At 35.9% G+C, this 23,392-nt stretch overlaps 2 protein-coding genes, 1 long non-coding RNA gene and 2 pseudogenes across 3 annotated transcripts; 1 reads left to right on the top strand and 4 right to left on the bottom strand.

Moving 5' to 3' along the window:
• Positions 1-2,843: 2,843 nt before the first annotated feature.
• LOC120206602 lies at positions 2,844-4,730 on the bottom strand (annotated as a pseudogene).
• Positions 4,731-8,010: 3,280 nt separating this feature from the next.
• LOC120206734 lies at positions 8,011-21,373 on the bottom strand. Its single transcript, XR_005524138.1, has 3 exons — positions 21,066-21,373; positions 12,006-12,011; positions 8,011-8,020 (listed from the first exon to the last, which is right to left on the bottom strand). It is a non-coding gene; the product is annotated as an uncharacterized LOC120206734 (long non-coding RNA).
• Positions 8,977-11,569, bottom strand: LOC120206732 (putative F-box protein PP2-B12). The gene is made up of 3 exons (XM_039206315.1): positions 11,249-11,569; positions 10,616-10,734; positions 8,977-9,426 (listed from the first exon to the last, which is right to left on the bottom strand). The coding sequence occupies exons 1-3, from the start codon at positions 11,498-11,500 to the stop codon at positions 9,021-9,023; spliced, it is 777 nt and encodes a 258-aa protein (XP_039062246.1). The 5' UTR covers positions 11,501-11,569; the 3' UTR covers positions 8,977-9,020.
• On the top strand, positions 17,552-22,739 carry LOC120206731 (annotated as a pseudogene).
• On the bottom strand, positions 21,488-21,941 carry LOC120206524 (chaperone protein DnaJ-like). The gene is made up of 2 exons (XM_039206154.1): positions 21,545-21,941; positions 21,488-21,495 (listed from the first exon to the last, which is right to left on the bottom strand). The coding sequence occupies exons 1-2, from the start codon at positions 21,939-21,941 to the stop codon at positions 21,488-21,490; spliced, it is 405 nt and encodes a 134-aa protein (XP_039062085.1).
• Positions 22,740-23,392: the final 653 nt, after the last annotated feature.

Genomic DNA, 23,392 nt, shown 5'->3' with positions numbered 1-23,392 from the left:
ATCCTGAGTGTCTAAACCCCTCCCATTTATGATTTCATGAACCAAGCTTTTCCCTTCTTCGATGATGTTCACTCCTTCTATCATCTCCGGGTCTGCATGACATCGTAAGGTACAGTCCTAGCCTTTAGGAAGAGAAGTGGTCTGCATGACATAGTAAGGTACTATCCATTTTTTCGTTTGCATTTCGTTTTTACTACCGCAGGTTTACTTCCTTCTAAATATGCCATTGACGAGGGACACGCTTTTGTACTCTAATGTCAAGATAGACTAATCTGAAATACTGCTTTTGAAATTTGTTTAATTGCATTTGGCCCTCAAACTTATACTCTTCCCTCATAATAGCCCTTAGGCTTTGCTTGGTAAGGTGGAAAGAAAATTGAAAGAAAGGAAAATTGAAGGGGTAAAAAGTGAAAAGATGAAAAATCATTACTTCTCTTTCTATTGGTGTGCTTGGCAGGAAGAATGAAAAAAATTAAAGGTAAAATGACAAAAGTTCCCATAACATTTAGGCCCCGTTTGGTTCACGTAATATCCTATTAATGTGGGAATGAAATCCTCATTCCTCCGTTGGCCGGTAATCTTATTCCCAATAATCTTTTATTACCAACAGTGATTTTTTTGGGGTATATTACCGGGAATATGATTACCTCTCTTCCCTTAGGTATTGTTGGATTACCGGTGTTTTGGACTAAAATACCCTTAAAAAATTTTTCTCTCCAAAATTATCCTTCTTCTGTCGTTGAATAATAAAAATTCTACGAAGGTTAAATTACAAATTTATCCTTAAACTATTTTAGATTTACAAAAAAAATCCATAATTATAGTTTTATACGAAGTTTAGGGGTTAAAATAAAATTTTACCCTTTCATTAAACCTATTTATCTTTTCAATTTTGTAAAAAATTGTATAAATTTTATGAATTTAAATTTTTTAAAGAAAATATATAAATTAATTATAATAATATTATAGTAGGATTCAACTTGTTAAAAAACAAATATATAATAAGGACAATTTGATAAAATATACATTCCAATAATCTTTTATTCCTTTAATCAAACACGGTAATCTTATATTCCTACTAAACCAACCAAACACAAAATACAACATTCCCAATAATCCTATTCCCTGGTAATCTTTTATTCTCACTGGTAATTTTATATTCCGTGAACCAAACACACCCTTAGTCACTTTGACCACAACTTAATTTAGAGTATTTTTGCTCTCTATGTTTCATTTTGGGGGGGCAAAGAGTCCCCTCAATGGATGAAAATTGTTAGTTAATAAACGAGCCCAAATAGAGACATTTTTGCTCTAAAATGAAACGTTTTGAGGGTTAGGCAAAATGTTCCAAAATAAAGGGAATAAGGGTTAAAGTAATTATTTAATCAAACGTTAGGGATCTTTTGTCCTAAATGAAACATTCAAGATCAAAATACTAAAAAAATATAAGTCAAAATGATTATTTAGACAAACACTAATGACATTTTTTATCATTATGCCAAAATTTAAAATAGAACACAATTTTATATCCATTCATTGTTTGGTATAATTAAAAAAATTAAACTTTTAAAAATACTTATTCTGAAATAACTCGCATTTTCTCAACTCTTTTCCTCCCAAATTAGAATGATTTATTTTTACATAAGAGATGAAAAATGATTTATTTTCTTTCCACTCAACCAAACAAAACCCTAGAGAATGCCATTGTTGACACCAAATGTATTGACAGGTTCCCCGAAGTCGCCGAGCTAAAAAACGTATGGTTGCTTGACGTGAAGGGAAAGATCGATACCCGGATTTTATCTCCCAATACAAACTATGCAGCATACCTTGTGTTTAGACTGAGATATCGTCACACAAGCAGGTTTAAACGAAGATCCGTAAGTTTAAATGTGAATACCGAAGGAATGATCCCGAGAAAAGCGCAGAGGGTGTCGCTAGACTCACGAGCAGTGTTTTAAATCGCGGTTGCGTTTTCGGTCATTTAGTGTTTACCGCGATTGCGGCCATAGCGGGCGCAGCGGGTATATCGGAAGTCAGCGCTACCGTTATTTCATAGGCGCTATCGCGGTCGCGGACCGCTATTTAAACCCAGTTCACGAGATGAATCCCGACACGTTCCAGAGAGAGGAGATGAGTGGATGGAGGCTTTTTCATCTTTTGAAATTTGTTTAATTGCATTTGGCCCTCAGACTTATACTCTCCTCTGCTCTTAGGCTTTGTTCCGTAAGGTGGAAAGAAAATTCAAAGAAAGGAAAATCGAAGGGGTCAAAAGTGAAAAGATGAAAAATCTTTAATTCTCTTTCTATTGGTGTGCTTGGTAGGAAGGATGAAAAAAATTAAAGGTATAATGAAAAAAGTTCCCATAACATTTGACTAAATAGTCACTTTGACCCCTATTTTTAGAGTATTTTAGCTCTCTATGTTTCATTTTAGGGGCAAAAAGTCCAATCAATAGATGAAAATAAGACTCCAACTGAAAACTCTGTTTGAACACCAACAACTTTAATTTTTTGCAAATATGTCCACACACAAAAAACTTTTTCTTACAAAAAATAACAATAATTTTCGAGACGGACGCATGAATCTATATTATGAGGAGATTTTTTAAAATTTTAGAAATGGATGACCTTATAAAACTCCAGGAGGCGAACATAGATTTTCAATTAATTTTTTTTAAAATATATGATAATTTTAAATTTTATATATATATATAAAAAATTGATCGAATCTAATATGAAATCCAAATTATATAAAAAAGAAATTTGTACCTATCAAATTGAATTAGTTCAGGATTCGTTAGACACATATTTTTTCTCATCCGTTAGAAAAACACTAGGCACTTATGCATATTGTCTAACAACTTTAGGCCTAATCTCGATTCCTTCAATAATGAGGCCTCGCAGACGGTAACCTACCTGGTGAAGAACAAACTTCACACTTCCACCATCACCACTTCCATTAAAAAAACTCACCCATTTCGGCCTCCGTCCACCCATCTCCTCTCTCTCTCGAACACGTTGGGATTCATCTCGTGAGTCTAACGACACCCTCCGCTCTGTACTTGAAGCGACTCCGTCGACATTGACACTTAAATAAACAGGTCTCCCCCCAAACCCAAGTATATGTCGATATTTAACCTTAAACACAAGGTATACCACATAGTTTGTGTCGTGAGATAAAATCCGAGTCTCGATACTTCCCTTCGCATAGATCCACCACACTTGTACGAATTCAACTTCAGGGAACCTATCTTTACATTTGGGACAGGAAAGAAACATAGAGAATTCATGAAGTTGAAGTAAATAAAATAAAAGTTATAATGTCAAAATTAGTCCACAATGTTTATAAAAATTGTCAATTTGGCCTCTATTTTTCTTTTCATTTTAGGACAAAAGGTCCCTCTATGGGTGGAAACCGTTAGTTAATAAGTAAACCTTCTAAAATAGGGACCTCTTAACCCTAAGATAAAATATTGAGGGCCAAAATGCTCCAAAATAGGAATAAAGGCCAAAATGAATATTCATGCAAATTTAGGGGTCTTTTGCCCTAAAATAAAACAATAAGGACCAAAATGATTAGAAAAATAGGAGTGAAAATGACCATTTTGATGATGAGTGCTGATTTTAACATCATGTCTAAATAAAATAACATCAATGGCAACCAATGCATCTTTAGGGCTCTACTTAGGATTGTTACTGGAATGAAATTGCTCGATCAAAAGTTAAAGCAAACCTCGACTCGGGGAGAGATGTCCAAGTCCAGTTGTTAGGCAAATCTCCCCATGGCCGTGTGATTGAAAGTGCTCTTGCCCCCAACCTATAGCATTTTTTCCCGGTCCCTTGTTCCAACTGGAAGCTCTGTTTAAACGCTTGCAACCTTAGTTTTTTTGCATGAAATTGGAGCTAAGCAACACACCACTTTGTTTTATATCATACAAATGGTACATGTTTCCCTTCTGTCAATGCATCTTACTAAACTTGATTTCAGACTTGGACATAAACCGGGGATGGACAGAAATAGTACTAGCTGCAGACGTACTCCTAAAAATTTTAAATTCTTATATAGTTTAACTCGGTCCTTGTGGGTTAAGCCTACGAGATTGGATAGATAATCTGATTCTCTCAATAATAGCCATGATTTACGGGACATGTTAAAAGCAATTTGGTCATCAAGAATCCAGAATACCCTTGCAGCTCATATGTGTATATATATATTCAAGGATGGATTGGGAGATCGGACGGAAGCAGTCGTGCCATGAAAATTTTAAATTATCATATACTTTAGATATTATCTTTATATACATATTTTTATTGATAATCTATTTTCGTCTCTAAAATTTTATTAATTCAATCTCCTCCTATGATATTTTAAAAGTTTACCCTAGTAACATAGAATCCCATGTCCTTTTCTGTATATACCGATATAGATATACACAATAGTAAAGCGATGACGCTTACCATGGTACCGTTTTGAATGAGAGTGGGATGAGAAGATAGATGCAAGTAAAGATCCTTCTTCCCCAGTGAAAGCAAAGACGACGACGACGATGATGATGTTGAAAGGATGGAGAAATGATCACAAGGCAAGAACTTTTCCCAAACTGCATCACTGTCTGCAACTGATCTCAACGAAGGAGAAACCATCGCCGACCGACGAGCATCCGCCGGTGAAGTCAACGATATGATCATACATTGGCATTCTTCCGGCAGGATCCTCGTAAAATCCATTTATTCCCAAAAAGGAAACAATAACAATGGTTAAAAGGGTTGTTCTTGTACATGTCATATTCTGGCTGATAAAATATAGGCTCCAATCCTTCCTCGTTAAATTTCGATTTTTAAATTATCAAAGCCGGCTTTAGTGACCATCAACTATAAGTTTACAATTAGATATAGTAAACGGTAATTTTAAACTATAAATTTATCCCTGAAATATTTTGGGTTTATAAAAAAGACACATGATTAGTAATTTATCCCTGAAATATTTTGGGTTTATAAAAAAGACACATGATTAGTAATTTATCCCAGAAAAAAAAGTGATCATTTGTGTAGTCCAATGGCTGTCCCTTTTTCCCATATATATAGGGTAAGGGGAGGTAAGATAGTAGACTACCCCAACACCAGGTTGAGAGCAACTTCCGTAAGAGACCTCCGAATTATGAAATGACCTCCGTGAGACTCGATCCCACGACCTCAAGGTTAAGAACCTTGTGCTCTACTAACTGAGCTGGATGGGTTAACTATAGCCTTAGTCCCTGAAGTCTCTAAAGTTTATGAAATTGAGAACTTTTAGAGTTTAGTGAGAAGAAAATAGTTGAGTGATGAATGGTGTAATTTACCAAATTTATAACAGCGGAAATTAACATAATCGTTGTTTAATGACGGAAAACGTTGGTCAAATAGCCATATTAGGTTCTTTTTTCAAGTTGGATGGCCAAATTGATCAAAAAAATAGGATGAAGACCACATTGGTTTTTTTTTTAAAAGTTTAGGGACCTCGAGTGTTTTTTTGCCATTTCTAAAATATCGATAATGTAACTATAAATTTACTCATAATACAATACCTTGTCGTTTGGAAAAGAGTCTTCCAAGAATTCAACCCATAATTTGATTTTGATTTAAGGAGTATATAATAGCTCAAACTTTTTAAAAAAAATAATTTAGGCCCTTCATATAAAATACACCCAATTCTTAAATTTTAAAAAGAAAATATTGTTTAAATCCTTTAATTAATTAAAATTATCTTTTATAGTTATTGTGTTGACATGATTATCAGCGATAGAGATGAAAATAGATTAGGTGAGGAGGGGGAATGATCAACCCAAACTCGAGTCAATATTATAAAAAGAAAAACAATTTCGAAAAACATAATTGAAAGTAGGGTAAATTATATATTTAGTACTTAAACTATCAATTTTGATATGTTTTAGTACCTAAACTTTTAAATTTTCAAAATCATACATAATGTTTAGTTTTTGTTTTATTTTAGTACCCGCCGTTAAAAACTTAACACATTTAGTACTTAAACTAGTGTTTTTTTTGGTTAATTCCTTTTTCAAAATCATACCTAAGCTTTTAATTTTCCCCAAATTTAACGTGAAGTTTTTAACAGTGAGGTACTAAAATAAAACAAAAAACTAAACGTTTGGCATGATTTTGAAAATATTGAAAGTTTAGGTACTAAAACAGACCGAAATTGATAGTTTAGATATTAAATGCGTAATTTACCCTTGAATGTATGACTTTTTTTTTGCTTAATACAAAAATAAGTGCCCAAACTATACATCGAAAAAAGTTTTAGTGCCTAAAGAATTTTTTCGTCAAAAATAGGTGTATATTGTTTCCAATGTTACATTTTTAGGTGCCCGGACGTTAATCGTCGTTAAAAATCTCTGTTAAGTGATACGTGTCACGTTCTGGTAACTTTGAGAATTTATTTAAAAAATTTAAAAATAAAAATATTTTTATTAAAAAAAAAACCAAACAGCACTCGTGCCTCCCCTCTCCCTTCCCACTTCCCTCTTCCCCTTCCATAGCCGTTGGTCAGCAAGCCGTGACTGTCACCGTCGTCGTTATCAGCACCGACATCGACCCGCGATCAAACCGTCGTTGGCCTTTCGTCGTAATCTGCCTCTGTTTGTTGTGGAGAAGCGTTCAAAGGTTCGTCGGATTTTAAACCACCACCATTGTTCTTCATCGATTCCGACCGATTTCGACGTCATAAGTCAAACCGCCACCACCATTCGAACAACCGTGTAATTCCAATCAAAATCCAACCGTTCGGCGATGACGATGATGGCCGGAGATGGGCGACGATGGTTGATAATGGGTTGAAATGAGAAATTTTAATTTTTTATGGTTTTTTATAATTTCAGTAAAAAAATTGAGTTTTTTTTTTAAATAATTAAGTTTTTAATTTTTTTTTCTTTTTTTAAAAAATAATATTTTATTATTAAAAAAATAATGGTATGCACCAAAAAATATAACTGATAAAACCTTAGGCATCTACGAAAAAAATTTTAGTCGCTAAAACATTTTTTTGAGACATACTTTGGACACTTATTTTTTTATTAAGCAATTTTTTTTATTTTTTTTTAATAGAAATAAGGCAAAAGTCAGTACAAAGAATCTAGTGCTTTATAAAGGGAGGACTAGGACAGTCCCTTTGAAGGCAGCCAGCAAGGTGCTGCGGCAGAGGCCCGTTGAATATGGGGATTTTTTTTAACGTTCGAAGATTCCTTAAGAGATCCCTTGTCAGAAGTTTCCAATAAGATGTCCCTTGATTGGAGCAGAATCTCGTTGATTTGAATCTTCAAAAATGGGATTGTTTATCGGAGTTATAGGACACTTTCTTTTGAAGCGACGGGATTGGAAGACAGGGATACCGTTTTCGTTTTTCGACAATCATCCACGGACCAAAGGGGTTCTCTGGTGCAGATTCTGCTTTGGGCGGAGCCGACGTCGGGCCTATGTCTTGCTACATGGTATTGGCCTGCATTGGGGAGGTAAGCTTCGGACAAAGGTCTTTAAGATAACCGTAGATACCACAGTGGAAAGAAATGGTCTAAGAACCTTCGGTTCGAGGCGGACCCAGAAGCCTTCGTTAGGGGTTGCAAGAGCCTAGGGGTGGCATTTTTTAGGGGTGGCACTTGTGGAGGGATTGCTTGGGATACCCCGGGCACCATGGAGGTCCACCCCTGGATGAGGGGTTGCCCGGGATATCCCGGGCTCCATGGAGGTCCGCCCCTGCTTCGGTTAGGACCTTTAAGTTGCTTCCTACAGCTTCGATAAAACTTCGCTTATAAAGCGCGACCGGCAATTCAGAGTCGGATCCAAGCCATCGGGCGACCTGGGAAAGCTTCGGAGGGTTCAAAGTCAATTGACCACGGTTATATAATGTTCGAAAATGATCCAAGGAATAAATAGTTAACAAATAGGAACCTATCCGTACATGTTTCCTTTTTGTCAATGCATCGTATTCAAACTTAGACATGGAGCGGGGATGGACCAAAAGAGTACTAGTCGTTCTCTTAAAATTTTTAAATTCTTGTATAGTTTAACTCGGTCCTTATAGATTAAGCCTACCAGATTGGATAGATAATCTGATTCTCGCAAGAATAGCCATGATTTCTGGGATATGTTAAAAGCAATTTGATCATCAAAAATCCGAACGAGGTAAATATACAATAGTAAAAATTACTACACGAGTAGGGGCGGGTGCACTAGGCCCCCTAGGGGGCCAAGAGCATCTCATTACTTAGGGAAAAAATGTGATATTTAGTTTAATATACCAAGGAAAAATGGAAAATATAATAAATTTTGTATATCCATTATTTTTAAAAAATATATATTAAAATTTTTGGACCATCATTTTTAAATTTCTAGATCTGTCATTGTACACCACAAGGTACGACTTTGGGGCTTACCATGGTACCATTTTGGATGAGAATGAGATGAGGAAAGAGATTAGAGTAATGATCCTTCTTCCTCAATGAAAGCAACGACGATGATGATGATGAAATGATGGAGTATAATCACAAGGCAAAATCTTGTCCGACACTGCATCGCTGTCTGCAACTGATCTCATTGAAGGAAAAACCATGGCCGATCGACAAGCATCCATCGATAAAGTCAACGATATGATCGACAAGAATCATAATATGCACTCCAAGTGCAATCATATAATTTGCACCAACGATGCTATGCAGAATGTACCAAATGTACAAAGTACAGACTTATAATCACTCCATCTCATGGCATGTCAATTGTACCTGTGACTCTCGATGCAACATACAATGAGCTTTTCGATCATATCACATTCATTTAATACTCAACATTTCAATACCATAATTATTTTCAGTTCATTATTACAAAAACATAAACTTGAGCAGTTCATACCCTAAATCATTCATAAAACTTTATTTAAACATTATGTAAATAATCCATAATGAAAATAAAACATTTTTTAAATGATACGAGGTTGACTTATCGCATAATGATATTATGCCCTTTGTCTTACTAGCTACCAACATTTTTAGACCTAATCTCAATTCCTTCGATAATAAGTCCTCGCTTAGGGTAACCTGTGTCAATCTGCTTAAGACTAAATTCCACAATTCCATCACCCCCACATTCATTCCAAAACTCACCCATTTCGGCCTCCATCCAGCCGTCTTCTCTATCTCGAACATGTCGGGACTCGTCTCCCGGGTACAACGACACCCTCCGCTCTTCCCTTAAAGTGACTCCGTCGACACTGACATTTAAACCAACAGGTCTACGCCTAAACCCGAGTATATGTTGATATCTAAGCTTAAACACAAGGTATACAGCATAATTTGTGTTCGGAGATAAAATTCGGGTCTCGATCTTTCCCGTCACATCGATCCACCATACTTGTACGAGCTCGGCAACTTCAAGGAACCTGTCTTTACATTCGAGATGAGAAAGAAACACATGGAATCCATGAAATTGAAGTAATTGAAAAAAATGTATAATGTCAAAATTAGCTCACAACGTTTATTAAAATTGTCAATTTGATCCGTATTCTTTCTTTGAAGCATTTTGGTCCCAACATTTCATATTGGGACAAAAAGATACATTTATAGGTGGAAATTGTTAGTTGATAAACGGGTTAACGCTCTAAAGTAAAAACTTTTTTATTCTAAAATAAAACATTGAGGGCCAAAATGCTCCAAAAGAAAGAATAATAGCTAAAATGACTCAAAATTAGGGGTCTTTTTATCCTAAAATGAAACATTGAGGTCAAAATGCTCTAAAAAGAAAGAATAAGAGCCAAAATAACTATTGAATCAAACCTAAGGGCATTTTACCTTAAAATAAAACGTTGAAGACCAAAATGCTCCAAAAAAATATAATAATAAATATCAAAACAATTATTTTCGTAAATGTTAGGTGCTAATTTTACCATTATGCCTAAATAGAATTACATCAATGACAACCAATGCCATCTTTAAGGCTCTACTTAGCATTGTTATAAGGTTTAATTATAAAATAAGTTTCTAAAGTATATTGTTTTTTCCAAATAGGTGTCCTAACATTTTTTTTTGAATCATCCAGGTTTCTAACGTTACAAATATTACCATTTTATGTGCGTGAGACGTACCGATCCTTAAAAAATTTCGTAACGTGACATGTCATGCCTTGATAATTTTTTTAGAGTTACCAGAACGTGACATGTGTCACTTATCAGTAGAACTTAACGGTCCGGTCACCTAAAGTGATAACCTAGATGATTCAAAACTAAAGTTTGGACACCAGTTTGAAAAAACTGTATAGTTTGAACGATTATTTTATAATTAATTACTGTATAGTTTGGCATAAAGACGTATAGTTTAGGTTAGTTGTTAGATCAAAAGTTGTATAGTTTGGACACCTAGATAGCCAACGAGTGTTGGTACAAGTGGTTGGATCTAGAAATTTGAGCTTGTAAGGCCAAGTTCGTATCCTACCACCATCACTCTTGGTGGGTAATCTGTAAAATCTTATGTAAATCACAATTGAGTCTTGGGTATGTCATGGCCTGGGAGTAACCGCGACCTAAACTTTATGTAACAAAAAAAAAAGTTGTTAGATCAAAAGTTGAAGCAAACCTAGATTCCGGAAGAGATGTCCAAGTCCACTTGTCTGGTGAATCTCCCCATATAATTGTAAGTGCTCTTGCCCCCAACCTATAGCATCTTTTCCTGGTCCCTTTCTCCAACTGGAAGCTCTGTTTAAACACTATCAACCTTAGTTTTCTGCAGATGTATCCATGCAATCGGAGCTAAACAACACACCACTCTGTTTTATATCATGCAAAATGTACATGTTTCCCTCACGCAAATGCATCTTATTAAACTCTATTTCAGATATAGAAATAAATCGGGATAAATCGAGGGAGTACGGAATACAAATACACTCTAAAAATTTCACATTCTTATATAGTTTAACTCGGTCCTTATAAGATAAGCAATTGGACAGATAATCTAGTTCTCACAAGAATAGCCATGATTTCCGATACATGTTAAAAGCAATTTGATCATCAAGAATCCAGAATACCCTTGCAGCTTATATGTACACAGTGGCGGATCCACAGCTATTTGAAGGTGGGTACGTGTTGGATCTGAAATCCGAATTTTTTTCTGTTAATTACCTATTTTACTAATATTTTTTTGAATCCGCCACTAAATGTACATATATAATAATAGTAAATTAACTACAGGAAGTACAGTTTTGGGGCTTACCATGGTACCATTTTGGATGAGAACGGGATGAGAAGAGAGATAAAGATCCTTCTTCCCCAGTGAAAGCGACGATGTCGACGAAGAAAGGATGGAGTTATAATCACAAGGAAAGAACTTTTCCCAAACTGCATCGCTGTCTGCAACAGATCTCAAAGAAGGAGAAACCATCGCCGACCGGCAAGCATCCGCCGGCGAAGTCAACGATATGATCAGAGATTGGCACTCTTCCGGCAGTATCTTCGTAAAATCCATTTATGCCTTGGAATCGGAAAATGAAACAATAGCAATGTCTAAAAGTTTTTTTTTTCTTCTTCTTTTTACTTGTCGTAGTCTGGCTGATAAATTATTGGCTCAAATCCTTTCCTGTTAAGTTCTGGTTTTTATTAGGGTAAACTATGCGAATAGTCCCTTATGTTTATGATCTGTCAAAATTTGGTCACTAATTTAAAAATTAAGAAGAAATGATCCTTAACATTATCGATCCATTCGATTTTAGTCCATCGGTCATTAATTTTCGTTAACCCCTTTTGTTTAAGTCTCTTTTTTTGAAGTCCCTGACATGGCTTAGGGACTAAAATCAAACGAGAGTTAACGGCTAAAGGACTAAAATCGAACGAATCGATAATGTTAGGGACTAAAATTGAATGGATTGATAATATTAGGGACTATTTCCCTTAATTTTTAAATTAGTGAGACAAAAAATATAGAGGAGTACCTGCATGGTTTACCCTTTTTATTATTATTTTCTTAATAAAACTGCGGGCTACACTTTATTAAGGATGAGAAAGATAAATATAAAATTATGAAGGAGCAATTAAAAGCAACTGCATCGATCGTTTCCCATCAATTCCCCTTGAGTAGAGGTGTTCATTAATCGGTTAAAACTGATCGAATCGAAATTTTTTTGATTAATCAATCGGTTAATTTTATGTTCGATCGGTTAACTATTAATGATTTTTTCAAAGTTTGGTTATTTGTTAATTCGGTTTGAAATTTATTAATTAACCGAAATTTTTATATTTCAATATATTGTTTGTATTATTAATATTACTTAGTTTTAGGAGTGTTTAAATTTCGATTTTAACCGAATTAACTGGCCGAAATAAATAATATATATTTAATATTTAATATATATTGTTTAAAAAATTTGTTAATTCGGTTAACCGACCCAATTAACCGAACTTTATTCAGTTCTGTTAAAAACTTTTCGAAAACTTCCGGTTCAATTAATAATTAAAGGTAAAAAAAAATTGTTTAATGATTTTTGGCCAGTTCAATTCGATAGGTTAATCAAACCGACCGATTGAACACCTGTACCCTTAAGTCATTTATTATATTTTTTTTCTTTGTTCGAGATGGAATTATGATTAAATATTAAATATATATATATATATATATATATATATCTAAGTTCAAAATAGGATAAATTATATTATTTCTCACTGAATTTTATTCTCTCCTATTTCACTTATCGTATTTTTTAATATTTCCAATTTACTCACTAAACTTTCAAATTGTTCCTATTTTTTCCCGGTCCTCTGTTTAAACACTAACCTTAGTTTTCTGCAGATGTATCCATGCAATCGGAGATAAACAACATGCCACTCTGTTTTATATCATGCAAAATGTACATGTTTCCCTTTCGCCAATGCATCTTATTAAACTCGATTTCAGATATAGAAATAAATCGGGATGAATCGAGAGAGTACGGGATACAAATGCACTATAAAAATTTCAAATTCTTATATAGTTTAACTCGGTCCTTATAAGATAAGCAGTTGGACAGATAATATAGTTCTCACGAGAACAACCATGATTTCCTAGACATGTTAAAAGCAATTTGATCATCAAGAATCCAGAATACCCTTGCCGGTCCTTATAAGATAAGCAATTGGACAGATAATATAGTTCTCACAAGAACAACCATGATTTCCTAGACATGTTAAAAGCAATTTGATCATCAAGAATCCAGAATACCCTTGCCGGTCCTTATAAGATAAGCAATTGGACAGATAATATAGTTCTCACAAGAACAACCATGATTTCCTAGACATGTTAAAAGCAATTTGATCATCAAGAATCCAGAATACCCTTGCCGGTCCTTATAAGATAAGCAATTGGACAGATAATATAGTTCTCACAAGAACAACCATGATTTCCTAGACATGTTAAAAGCAATTTGATCATCAAGAATCCAGAATACCCTTGCCGGTCCTTATAAGATAAGCAATTGGACAGATAATCTAGTTCTCACAAGAACAACCATGATTTCCTAGACATGTTAAAAGCAATTTGATCATCAAGAATCCAGAATACCCTTGCCGGTCCTTATAAGATAAGCAATTGGACAGATAATCTAGTTCTCACAAGAACAACCATGATTTCCTAGACATGTTAAAAGCAATTTGATCATCAAGAATCCAGAATACCCTTGCCGGTCCTTATAAGATAAGCAATTGGACAGATAATATAGTTCTCACAAGAACAACCATGATTTCCTAGACATGTTAAAAGCAATTTGATCATCAAGAATCGAGAATACCCTTGCCGGTCCTTATAAGATAAGCAATTGGACAGATAATCTAGTTCTCACAAGAACAACCATGATTTCCGAGACATATTAAAAGCAATTTGATCATCAAGAATCGAGAATACCCTTGCCGGTCCTTATAAGATAAGCAATTGGACAGATAATCTAGTTCTCACAAGAACAACCATGATTTCCGAGACATATTAAAAGCAATTTGATCATCAAGAATCGAGAATACCCTTGCAGCTCATATGTACACAGTGGCGGATGCACAAATATTTAAAAGTGAGTACGTGCTCGATCTAAAATCTGAATTTTTTTTCTGTTAATTACCTATTTTACTAATATTTTTTTGAATCCGCCACTAAATGTACATATATAATAATAGTAAATTAGCTACAGGAAGTACAGTTTTGGGGCTTACCATGGTATCATTTTGGATGAGAATGGGTAGACGAAAGTAAAGATCCTTCTTCCTCGGTGAAAGCAACAATGTTGACTAAGAAAGGATGGAGTTATAATCACAAGGCAAGAACTTTTCCCAAACTGCATCGCTGTCTGCAACAGATCTCAAAGAAGGAGAAACCATCGCCGACCGGCAAGCATCCGCCGGCGAAGTCAACGATATGATCAGAGATTGGCACTCTTCCGGCAGTATCTTCGTAAAATCCATTTATGCCTTGGAATCGGAAAATGAAACTATAGCAATGTCTAAAAGTTTTCTTCTTCTCTTTACTTGTCGTAGTCTGACTGATAAATTATTGGCTCAAATCCTTTCTGGTTTTTATTAGGGTAAACTATGCGAATAGTACCCTATGTTTAGGGTCTGTCCGAATTTGGTCACCAATTTAAAAATTAAGAGGAAATTATCCCTAACATTATCGATCCATTTGATTTTAGTCCATCGGTCATTAATTTTCGTTAACCCATTTTGTTTAAGTTCCTTTTGTTGAATTCTCTAACATGGCTTAGGGACTAAAATTGAACGAGAGTTAATGGTTGAGAGACTAAAATCGAACGAATTAATAATGTTAGAGACTAAAATCGAATGAATCAATAACGTTAAGGACTATTTTTCTTAATTTTTAAATTAGAAACCAAAGTCGGTCAGACAAAAAATATAAAGGAGTAATTTATTAAAGATGAGAAAGATAAATATAAAATTATGAAGGAGCAATTAAAAGCAACTGGAAATAATAGTTCATTAGAAAAACAACCTTAATTCATTCACCCTTCTTTTCTTGCCACCATGGACGACGGCCTCTACGTCGATCGTTTCCCATCAATTCCCCTTGAGTAGAGGTGTTCATTAATCGGTTAAAACCGATTGAACCGAATTTTTTTCAATTAATCGATCCGTTAATTTTATGTTCGATCGGTTAACTGCTAATGATATTTTTAAAGTTTGGTTATTTGTTAATTCGGTTCAAAATTAATTAGTTAACCAAATTAACCGAAAATTTTAAATTTCAATATATTGTTTATATTATTTATATATTACTTAACTTTAGGAGTGTTTAAATTTTGATTTTAACCGAATTAACTGACTGAATTTAATAATATATATTTAATATTTAATATATATTATTTAATTTTTTTGTTAATTCGGTTAACCGACCCAATTGATCGAACTTTGTTTGATTATGTTAAGAAATTTTTGAAAACTTCCGGTTCAATTAACAATTAAAGGTAAAAAAAATCGTTTAATGATTTTTGGCCAGTTCGATTCGGTAGGTTAATCAAACCGAGCGATTGAACATCTGTACCTTTGAGTTATTCTGTCAGTCACCTTATTTGTTTCGCCATTTAATTAGTCTGTCTCACCTTATTTGCTTAGCATAGAATACAGTGGCGAATCCAAAAATATTTTTGAAAGTGAGTACACATATATTAATAATAATTTCTTTTGTTTTGAGTAGGCACAAATAAAATTTTATGATGAACACTAATAAATCAACAACTAATATAAGAAATTCGAATTTTAGGATAGACACGTACTCACATTGAACAAACTTTGCATCCGCCACCTATGGGAGGTGACAGAAAAAGTAAATTAATGGAATGCAAACCCCTACTTTAGGTAAATATCAATGGGTTTGATTTGAGGATGACCAGGGGTACTTATAGTTCGAGTCGATCTCGATTTGGGCAGTGTTCGACTCGTGCTCGTTAAAATATTTTGTTGCTCGACTCGTTGTTCTTTAAGCTCGTTAAAATTTTGCTCGTCTCGTGCTCGTTAAGAAAACTTGTTGCTCGACTCGTTGCTCGTTAAGCTCATTATCGTTAAACTCGATGCTCATTGCTCGCCTCGTTGTTCGTTAAGCTCACCGAAATGTTTACCTTATTTTCTTAACTATAGGTAAAATCTACTAATACTATGTAGGATTTAATATAATTATAAATTAATAAGTTTAACCAAAAAAAATATCAAAAATAATGTATGAAGTAATTATAAAATCTAAACTCCAAAATAACAATCCACAAATACATTAAAATAATAACTAAGGTTCGATTTTGGAGTGTATGAAATAATTGTTTAAGATAACTATAAAAAATCATATAAAAATTAACGAGTTGCTCACTAACTTATTGAGTCGGGTTAGACTTTGCTCGATTTAACTTGTTAAGGTCTCGAGTTGAACTCGCATTCAAGTCGAGTCAACCCGAGTCGAATTTTTAACAAATTTTGACCGAGTCAAGTTCGAACTTCTCATGAGATGCTCAACTCATTATCACCCATTGGGATGGTAAAAAAATTCAAAACAACCTTATCCGATTCTAGTATTAACTTTAAGAAAGAAATTCAAGGTGCGAAACCCGCCCATATATGTTTATTAAAGGATAATTATACATTTAATACTTAAACTATCAGTTTTAGTCAATTTTAGTACTTAAATTTTTCATTTTGGTTCATTTTAATACTTAAAGTATTAATTTTGGTCCATTTTAATACCTAAACTTTCAATTGTTTTAAAAAATCAACAGTAAAATTTCTAGAGTAGAAGTTAGAGTTAACAAAAATCAATCCCACCCCACCAATTACCATCACTAGTTTGAGTTGGTTTTAAGATACGACTTAGATTTATACTAAAGGATATATAAATATAAATATTATATATAAAATATTAAATAAATATATTCAAATAGAGTCAAATTAATCTTAAATTTTTAAAAAATTATGAAATTTGACTAATTATTTTTAGGGTAAACTACGCATTTAATACCTAAACTATTAATTTTGGTCCATTTTAGTATCTAAACTTTCAATTTTTTTCAAAATCATACCTAACATTTAGTTTTTGTTTCATTTTAGTACCCATCTGTTAAAAACTTAGCGCGTTTAGTACCTAAATTATCAATTTTGGCCCGTTTTGGTACCTAAACTTTCAAAAAAAAAGTTAATGTTAAATTTTGAACATGGGTACTAAAATAAAACAAAAATTAAACTTTAGGTATGGTTTTGAAAAAAAAAATAAAAGTTTAGGTATTAAAATATACAAAAAGGATAGTTTAGGTACTAAATGCGTAATTTATCCTTATTTTTATGTAAACCGAATTTTTTAAATTTACAAAATATATTGTCCATGAAGAAATTTACTCAAATGATCTCAAAACCATATGAAATATAAATGAAATTAAATGGCTAAGCTTGAAGCAAGGGAGTGAACATCTCTCCACCGCTAAGAGAACCACACGCAAAAAACCAAAACAAAATTTTAAACCATTCAAACGACTACATAAATTACACCGTCATGATGCCACCTACGCCTGATAACCAGCCCTCGATGGGCTCTCAGGGTGATGGCAACGATGGGTCAAAAGCGGATAAAAGGGTGTCAGTGATGAAATCGGTGAACAATAAGTCCATGTTGTTAAGGACCCAGACGGGTGATTTTGATCATAATCGTTGGTTGTTTGAGTTGAAAGCCAAGTATGGAATCGGTAGTGCGTTCTGGCAAGACGACGACGATCAATACGGTACCAATGGGGGTGTGACGATGTCGGATTTCATGGATAAACCGTGGAAGCCGTTGACGAGGAAGACCCCGATTAAGTCTAGTATTCTTAGCCCTTACAGGTTTTTGATATTGGTTCGTTTGGTGATTATGTTTTTCTTCCTCGGTTGGCGTTGGCGTAACCTGAATCCTGATGCGATGTGGCTGTGGGGCATTTCGTGTGTGTGCGAGTCGTGGTTCGCATTCTCTTGGCTGTTGGACAATCTTCCGAAGTTGAAACCTATCAATCGGTCAACCCACCTCGTCACGCTACATGAGAAATTCGAGCAAGTCTCACCGTCGAACCCGACCGGTCAATCGGATCTTTCAGGAGTCGATTTGTTTGTCTCGACGGTCGATCCCGACAAGGAACCTCCACTAGTCACTGCCAACACCATCCTATCTATCATGGTTGCTAATTATCCTGTTGAAAAACTCTCCGCCTCTATTTCGGATTATGGTGGTGTCATTCTTACATTTGAGGCCATGGCCGAGGCTATCCGTTTTGCCAAGGTGTGGGTACCGTTTTGCCGAAAACACGACATCGAACCTAGGAACCCCGATAGCTGTTTCAACTAGAAAATCGATCCGACGAAGAACAAGAAATGACCTGATTTCATGAAGGATCGACGGTGGATAAAGAGAGAGTACGATGAGTTCAAGGTAAGGATCAATGGTCTCCCGGAGACTATACTTAAAAGATGTGACATCCACAACAAGAGGGAGATAGTAAAGGAGAAAGCCTTGCCAAAGAGAAGAACGGCGGGTCGTTGCCATTGGATTTTCAAGTCGATAAGGTGACATGGATGGCCGACGACACACATTAGCCGGGGACATGGCTAAGTCCAATCGCGGACCATTCCAAAGGTGACCATGCTGGAATCTTGCAGGTAAATTTAATGATCAAAACGAAGATTAATTTTACCGTGACAGGTAGACGATAATCGAATTATCAAATTTGTCCATAGATGATGAATAAATTCCCAGAACCAGATCCAGTGATGGGTAACCCAGATGAGGCTGCCCAATGGAGAAACGTCCAGGTTTTGACATAAGGCTGCCCATGTTCGCCTATGTTTCAAGGGAGAAACGTCCAGGTTTTGACCACAACAAGAAGGCTGAAGCCATGAATGGCATGGTTAGAGCCTCGATAATACTGTCCAATGGACCCTTTATACTCAACTTGGATTGTGACCATTACTTCTATAATTCCATGGCCATCAAAGAAGGGATTTGCTTCATGATGGACCGTGGCGGCGATCGGATTTGTTACATTCAATTCCAGCAACTGTTCGAAGGGATCGACCCGTCGGATCGATATGCAAATCATAACACCGTCTTCTTCGACGGTATAATACCTTGTTTTCTTCCATTTAAATTTAATTATAAAACTCGAATGACTCCAATCGTATTTTGTGATAACAGGAAGTATGAAAGCACTTGATGGTCTTCAAGGGTCGGTGTAATCGGAACTAGATGCATGTTCCGACGTTACGCACCCTACGGATTCCATCCGTCGAGAGCGAACGAGTATACAGGTGTGTTCGGACAGAATAATTCACCGGCTGATAATATTCAGACAAAGCCTGCGCCGGTAGATGATGAATTCCAACCGTTAAATGTGCACCCGGACTTGGACGTTCCAAAGAGATTTGGTGAGTCGATGTTGTTCACCGAAAGCATACCGGTGGCGGAGTACCAAGGACGTCCCCTTGCTGATCACATATCGGTGAAGAACGGTCGACCACCCGGTGCGTTGCTGACACCGCGACAACCGCTCGATGCACCGACGGTTACCGAGGCGGTCGCTGTCATTTCCTGTTGGTACGAAAACACCGATTGGGGTGGCAAAATAGGTTGGATTTATGGTTCGGTGACGGAGGACGTGGTGACGGGTTATAGGATGCACAACGGTGGATGGAGGTCGGTTTATTGCGTCACGAAACGCGACGCATTCAGAGGAACTGCACCGATCAACCTCACCGATAGGCTTCACCAAGTGTTGAGATGGGCCACCGGTTCAGTCGATTTTTTTTTTTCAAGGAACAATCCATTATTCGCAACTCGACGACTAAAATTCCTACAACGAATCGCTTATCTCAACGTCGGCTTCTACCCTTTCACCTCCATTTTATTGGTCATTTACTGCTTCCTGCCGGCGCTTTCCCTCTTCTCCGACCAGTTCATCGTCCAAGGCCTGAACATCGCCTTCCTCATGTATCTCCTCGTCATCACTTTAAACTTTTGTTGCATTTCAATTCTCGAAGTCAGGTGGTCCGGTATCAGCCTCGAGGAATTCTGGAGGAACAAACAATTCTGGGTCATCGGCGGTTCGAGCGCTCACTTAGTCGCCGTCCTCCAAGGCCTCTTAAAAGTCTTCACCGGCATCGAAATCTCGTTCACTTTAACATCGAAATCCGCCGGAGAAGATGAAGACGATGTCTACGCCGAGCTTTACCTCGTCAAATGGACCAGTCTCTTCATAGTTCCATTAACGATCATAATCGTGACGCTACTAGCCATCGTGATCGGCGTATCGAGAACCATATACTCCGTCATACCGCAATGGACACAACTGTTCGGAGACTTGTTCTTCGCGTTCTGGGTTTTGTGCCACATGTACCGGTTCGTCAAAGGACTAATGGGACGGCGAGTATTAGGAAGTGAGTATAACAGAAAGTATACACACGAAAGAATGACTTGTTATTCATCTCAGCTGGTGCATTACATTTATAAGAGAAGATTAAGCTCTCATTAGCTGCCAATAACCGTCTAACAAACTAACACTCTTAGTTAATCAACCTAACAGACTAATTGTCTCCTCATGCATGTGCTGCATTGATAACAGTCTAACATTCCCTCTACTTTCTCTTCCTCCTTCAACAAGGTAAGACACATCCTTCCGTTCGACTTGAATCGGAAGTGCCGATGCTTCCTTCCGTTCGACTTGAATCGGAAGTGCCGATGCTTCCTTCCGTTCGACTTGAATCGGAAGTGCCGATGCTTCCCTCCGTTCGACTTGAATCAGAAGAGCAGATGCTTCCCTCCGTTCGACTTGAATCGGAACAAACTTTTGATGTGAATGAACATTCAACAAAAAATTCTAAAAGAAAAACCTATTCTATAACAACAATGTGAAACAAACCAAACACCAACAACATCATTGAAACATTTGATCCGCATCACCACAGAGTAAGTTGAACACAGCTCCCTTGCGGCCGAAATGCTCTGCTCTACCAATTCTATGCAAGTAAACCTCACAACCAGGCTCCATATGGTTGTCATGTTTCACAAGAAGATCATAGTTGTGAGGATACACAACTGATGAATAAATGATACGATCAATCTTGATCAAACCAGTTCTCTTGTCAAGTTCATATTTCACCTTTCTCCCTTTTCCAATTTCAACCACGCAGTTAAAAATCGTAGAAGTTCCAAGTCCAATCTCAAGTTCATGCCATGGGTGCGCAGCGACGGATCTCCTGGTCATTGAAGAAAGGGTCCTTTCATTCAAAGGAGGATGTGAAGAATTTTGAGAGTCGAAGGACTTGGCTGGAGGCTCAATTGGGGGAGACATCACTACAGCGGTTTCCAGTACTGAAGAAAGAAAAACTTTTCGAGGATCTTGAAGGAATGTGCAGATCTCAAGAACAGAGGAAACAAAAAATACAAAAGGATAATAGCAAAGAAAGATGTGCCCATCGAACATGCGCCTCAACGATCTTTTTGGTTTTTTGAGGCGTTGGTGCCTCGGCAGAGATGACGGTCCACAGAACCACAACGGTGAGTGAAATTCTTGTGCCATATCGCACAACATTTTCTGCAGCTCCTCCAGGCTGCAAACTTTCTCCTCTTCCCTTGTTTGAGCCATAAGGGAGATCATTTCAGCCATAAAATCAGACAAGCCCTGATCGTCTTCATCATCGGGATCAAATAATCCAGCATCGTAATGAGTTCTCTTCCTCTGATCTGATAAAACGGAATAAGCTTCTTGAATCTGCTGGAATTTACGCTTGGCATCACTCAATAGAGAAGGAGTGCTCGTCCACTTATCCAGATGCCATTGCATTGCAAGCTTTCGATAAGCATGCTTGATGTCTTGAATGGAAGCATCGATCTCGACTCCCAGAACATTATAGTACGATGGTAAGCCACGTTCAGCCTCCATCACCACAATCCAAATAATATTTGAGAATGAGCCCCAAAAGCTCAATGAATGTTGTGTTGTAGTGGTGTTAAAGCCCGAGCATGGTAACTGAGTCAGCAGTTTGCTGACTAGACCCATTGTGCACAATGAATGAAGAACTAGAGAGACAGAAAGTTTAGAAGCGTGAAAGCAAAATTCCCAGGACTTTGGCGAAAGATACCATATTAGGAAGTGAGTATAACAGAAAGTATACACACGAAAGAATGACTTGTTATTCATCTCAGCTGGTGCATTACATTTATAAGAGAAGATTAAGCTCTCATTAGCTGCCAATAACCGTCTAACAAACTAACACTCTTAGCTAATCAACCTAACAGACTAACTGTCTCCTCATGCATGCGCTGCATTGATAACAGTCTAACAGCGAGGAAGGGTGCCGACGATCATATACGTCTGGGCCGGCCTTTTGTCCATTGTCATATCTTTACTTTACGTGACGATCAGTCCACAAGATGGAGGCAATCAAAATGGAATAGATCTCAGTTCCAATTGGTAAAAATAGATGGAAGAACAAAATTATGGCCTTTTGCGAGTTTTTTTAATGTTTGTATTGTTTTATTGTCAACTGGATCGACGTTGAACGTACGAGAACCAGTGTTAGCTTCGAGCTTCAACAATGGCGGACATTGTACATTTTTTTTCTTTCACATTTTTGGTAAATGTTGAGGGCGAGAAATATCAATGTGTTTAGCATTGAAAAAGAACCCCTTTTGATATCAGTGTGTAATTTGTAAAGTGAGTTGTAGATTCTTTTGTAATGGTAAATGATATTTACTCAAATAAATAAATAAATAATTTTGCATGCAATTTTTGGCCTACCAAAGATTGTAAACCTATATATTCATTTTTTTTCTAGTTAAATTCACGAATTAAGCGGCTTCCGTGATAAAAAAATTATTGTTATTCTTTGAGGACCCGAGTTTAATCACCATAGAAGTCAGGGGTGTAAGCCTTCAGTGTCAAAAGATTGAGAGTTTATCTTTGAACAGATACTGCCTTATACTTACTCCAGATTAATCAAAAAAATTATTATTATTCCTTAAAATCACAAATTTTAACACCAGAAATACTATGAATGTAAGCGTTTAGTATCAAAATAAGAATATACACCAATATGTTCTTAAACATGAATACGTTTTTGAACATATCTACAAATAATAAATAACAAAATATAAATGAATATATTTATTATTTTTAGATATAAGTAATTAAATATAAATATTAATGATTATATTATAAATAAAAGAAATATAAATAAATTTCCTTTAATAAAAAATTTAAACATTAAATATGCGAACTAATACATGAATTTATGAAGTATTTGTTTGTGAACATAAACAAATAAAACACATCTATACTCAAGATTGTTGGTTTAATAAATGAACATATTTCTTATTCAGGTTTGTCTGTTT

This window comes from Hibiscus syriacus, unplaced genomic scaffold (assembly GCF_006381635.1).
Source record: "Hibiscus syriacus cultivar Baekdansim isolate YM2019G1 unplaced genomic scaffold, ASM638163v2 tig00013960_pilon, whole genome shotgun sequence".
Taxonomy (NCBI): Eukaryota; Viridiplantae; Streptophyta; class Magnoliopsida; order Malvales; family Malvaceae; genus Hibiscus; species Hibiscus syriacus.
Note: the sequence above shows the minus strand (reverse complement) of the source record. Positions and strands in the feature narration are given on the sequence as shown.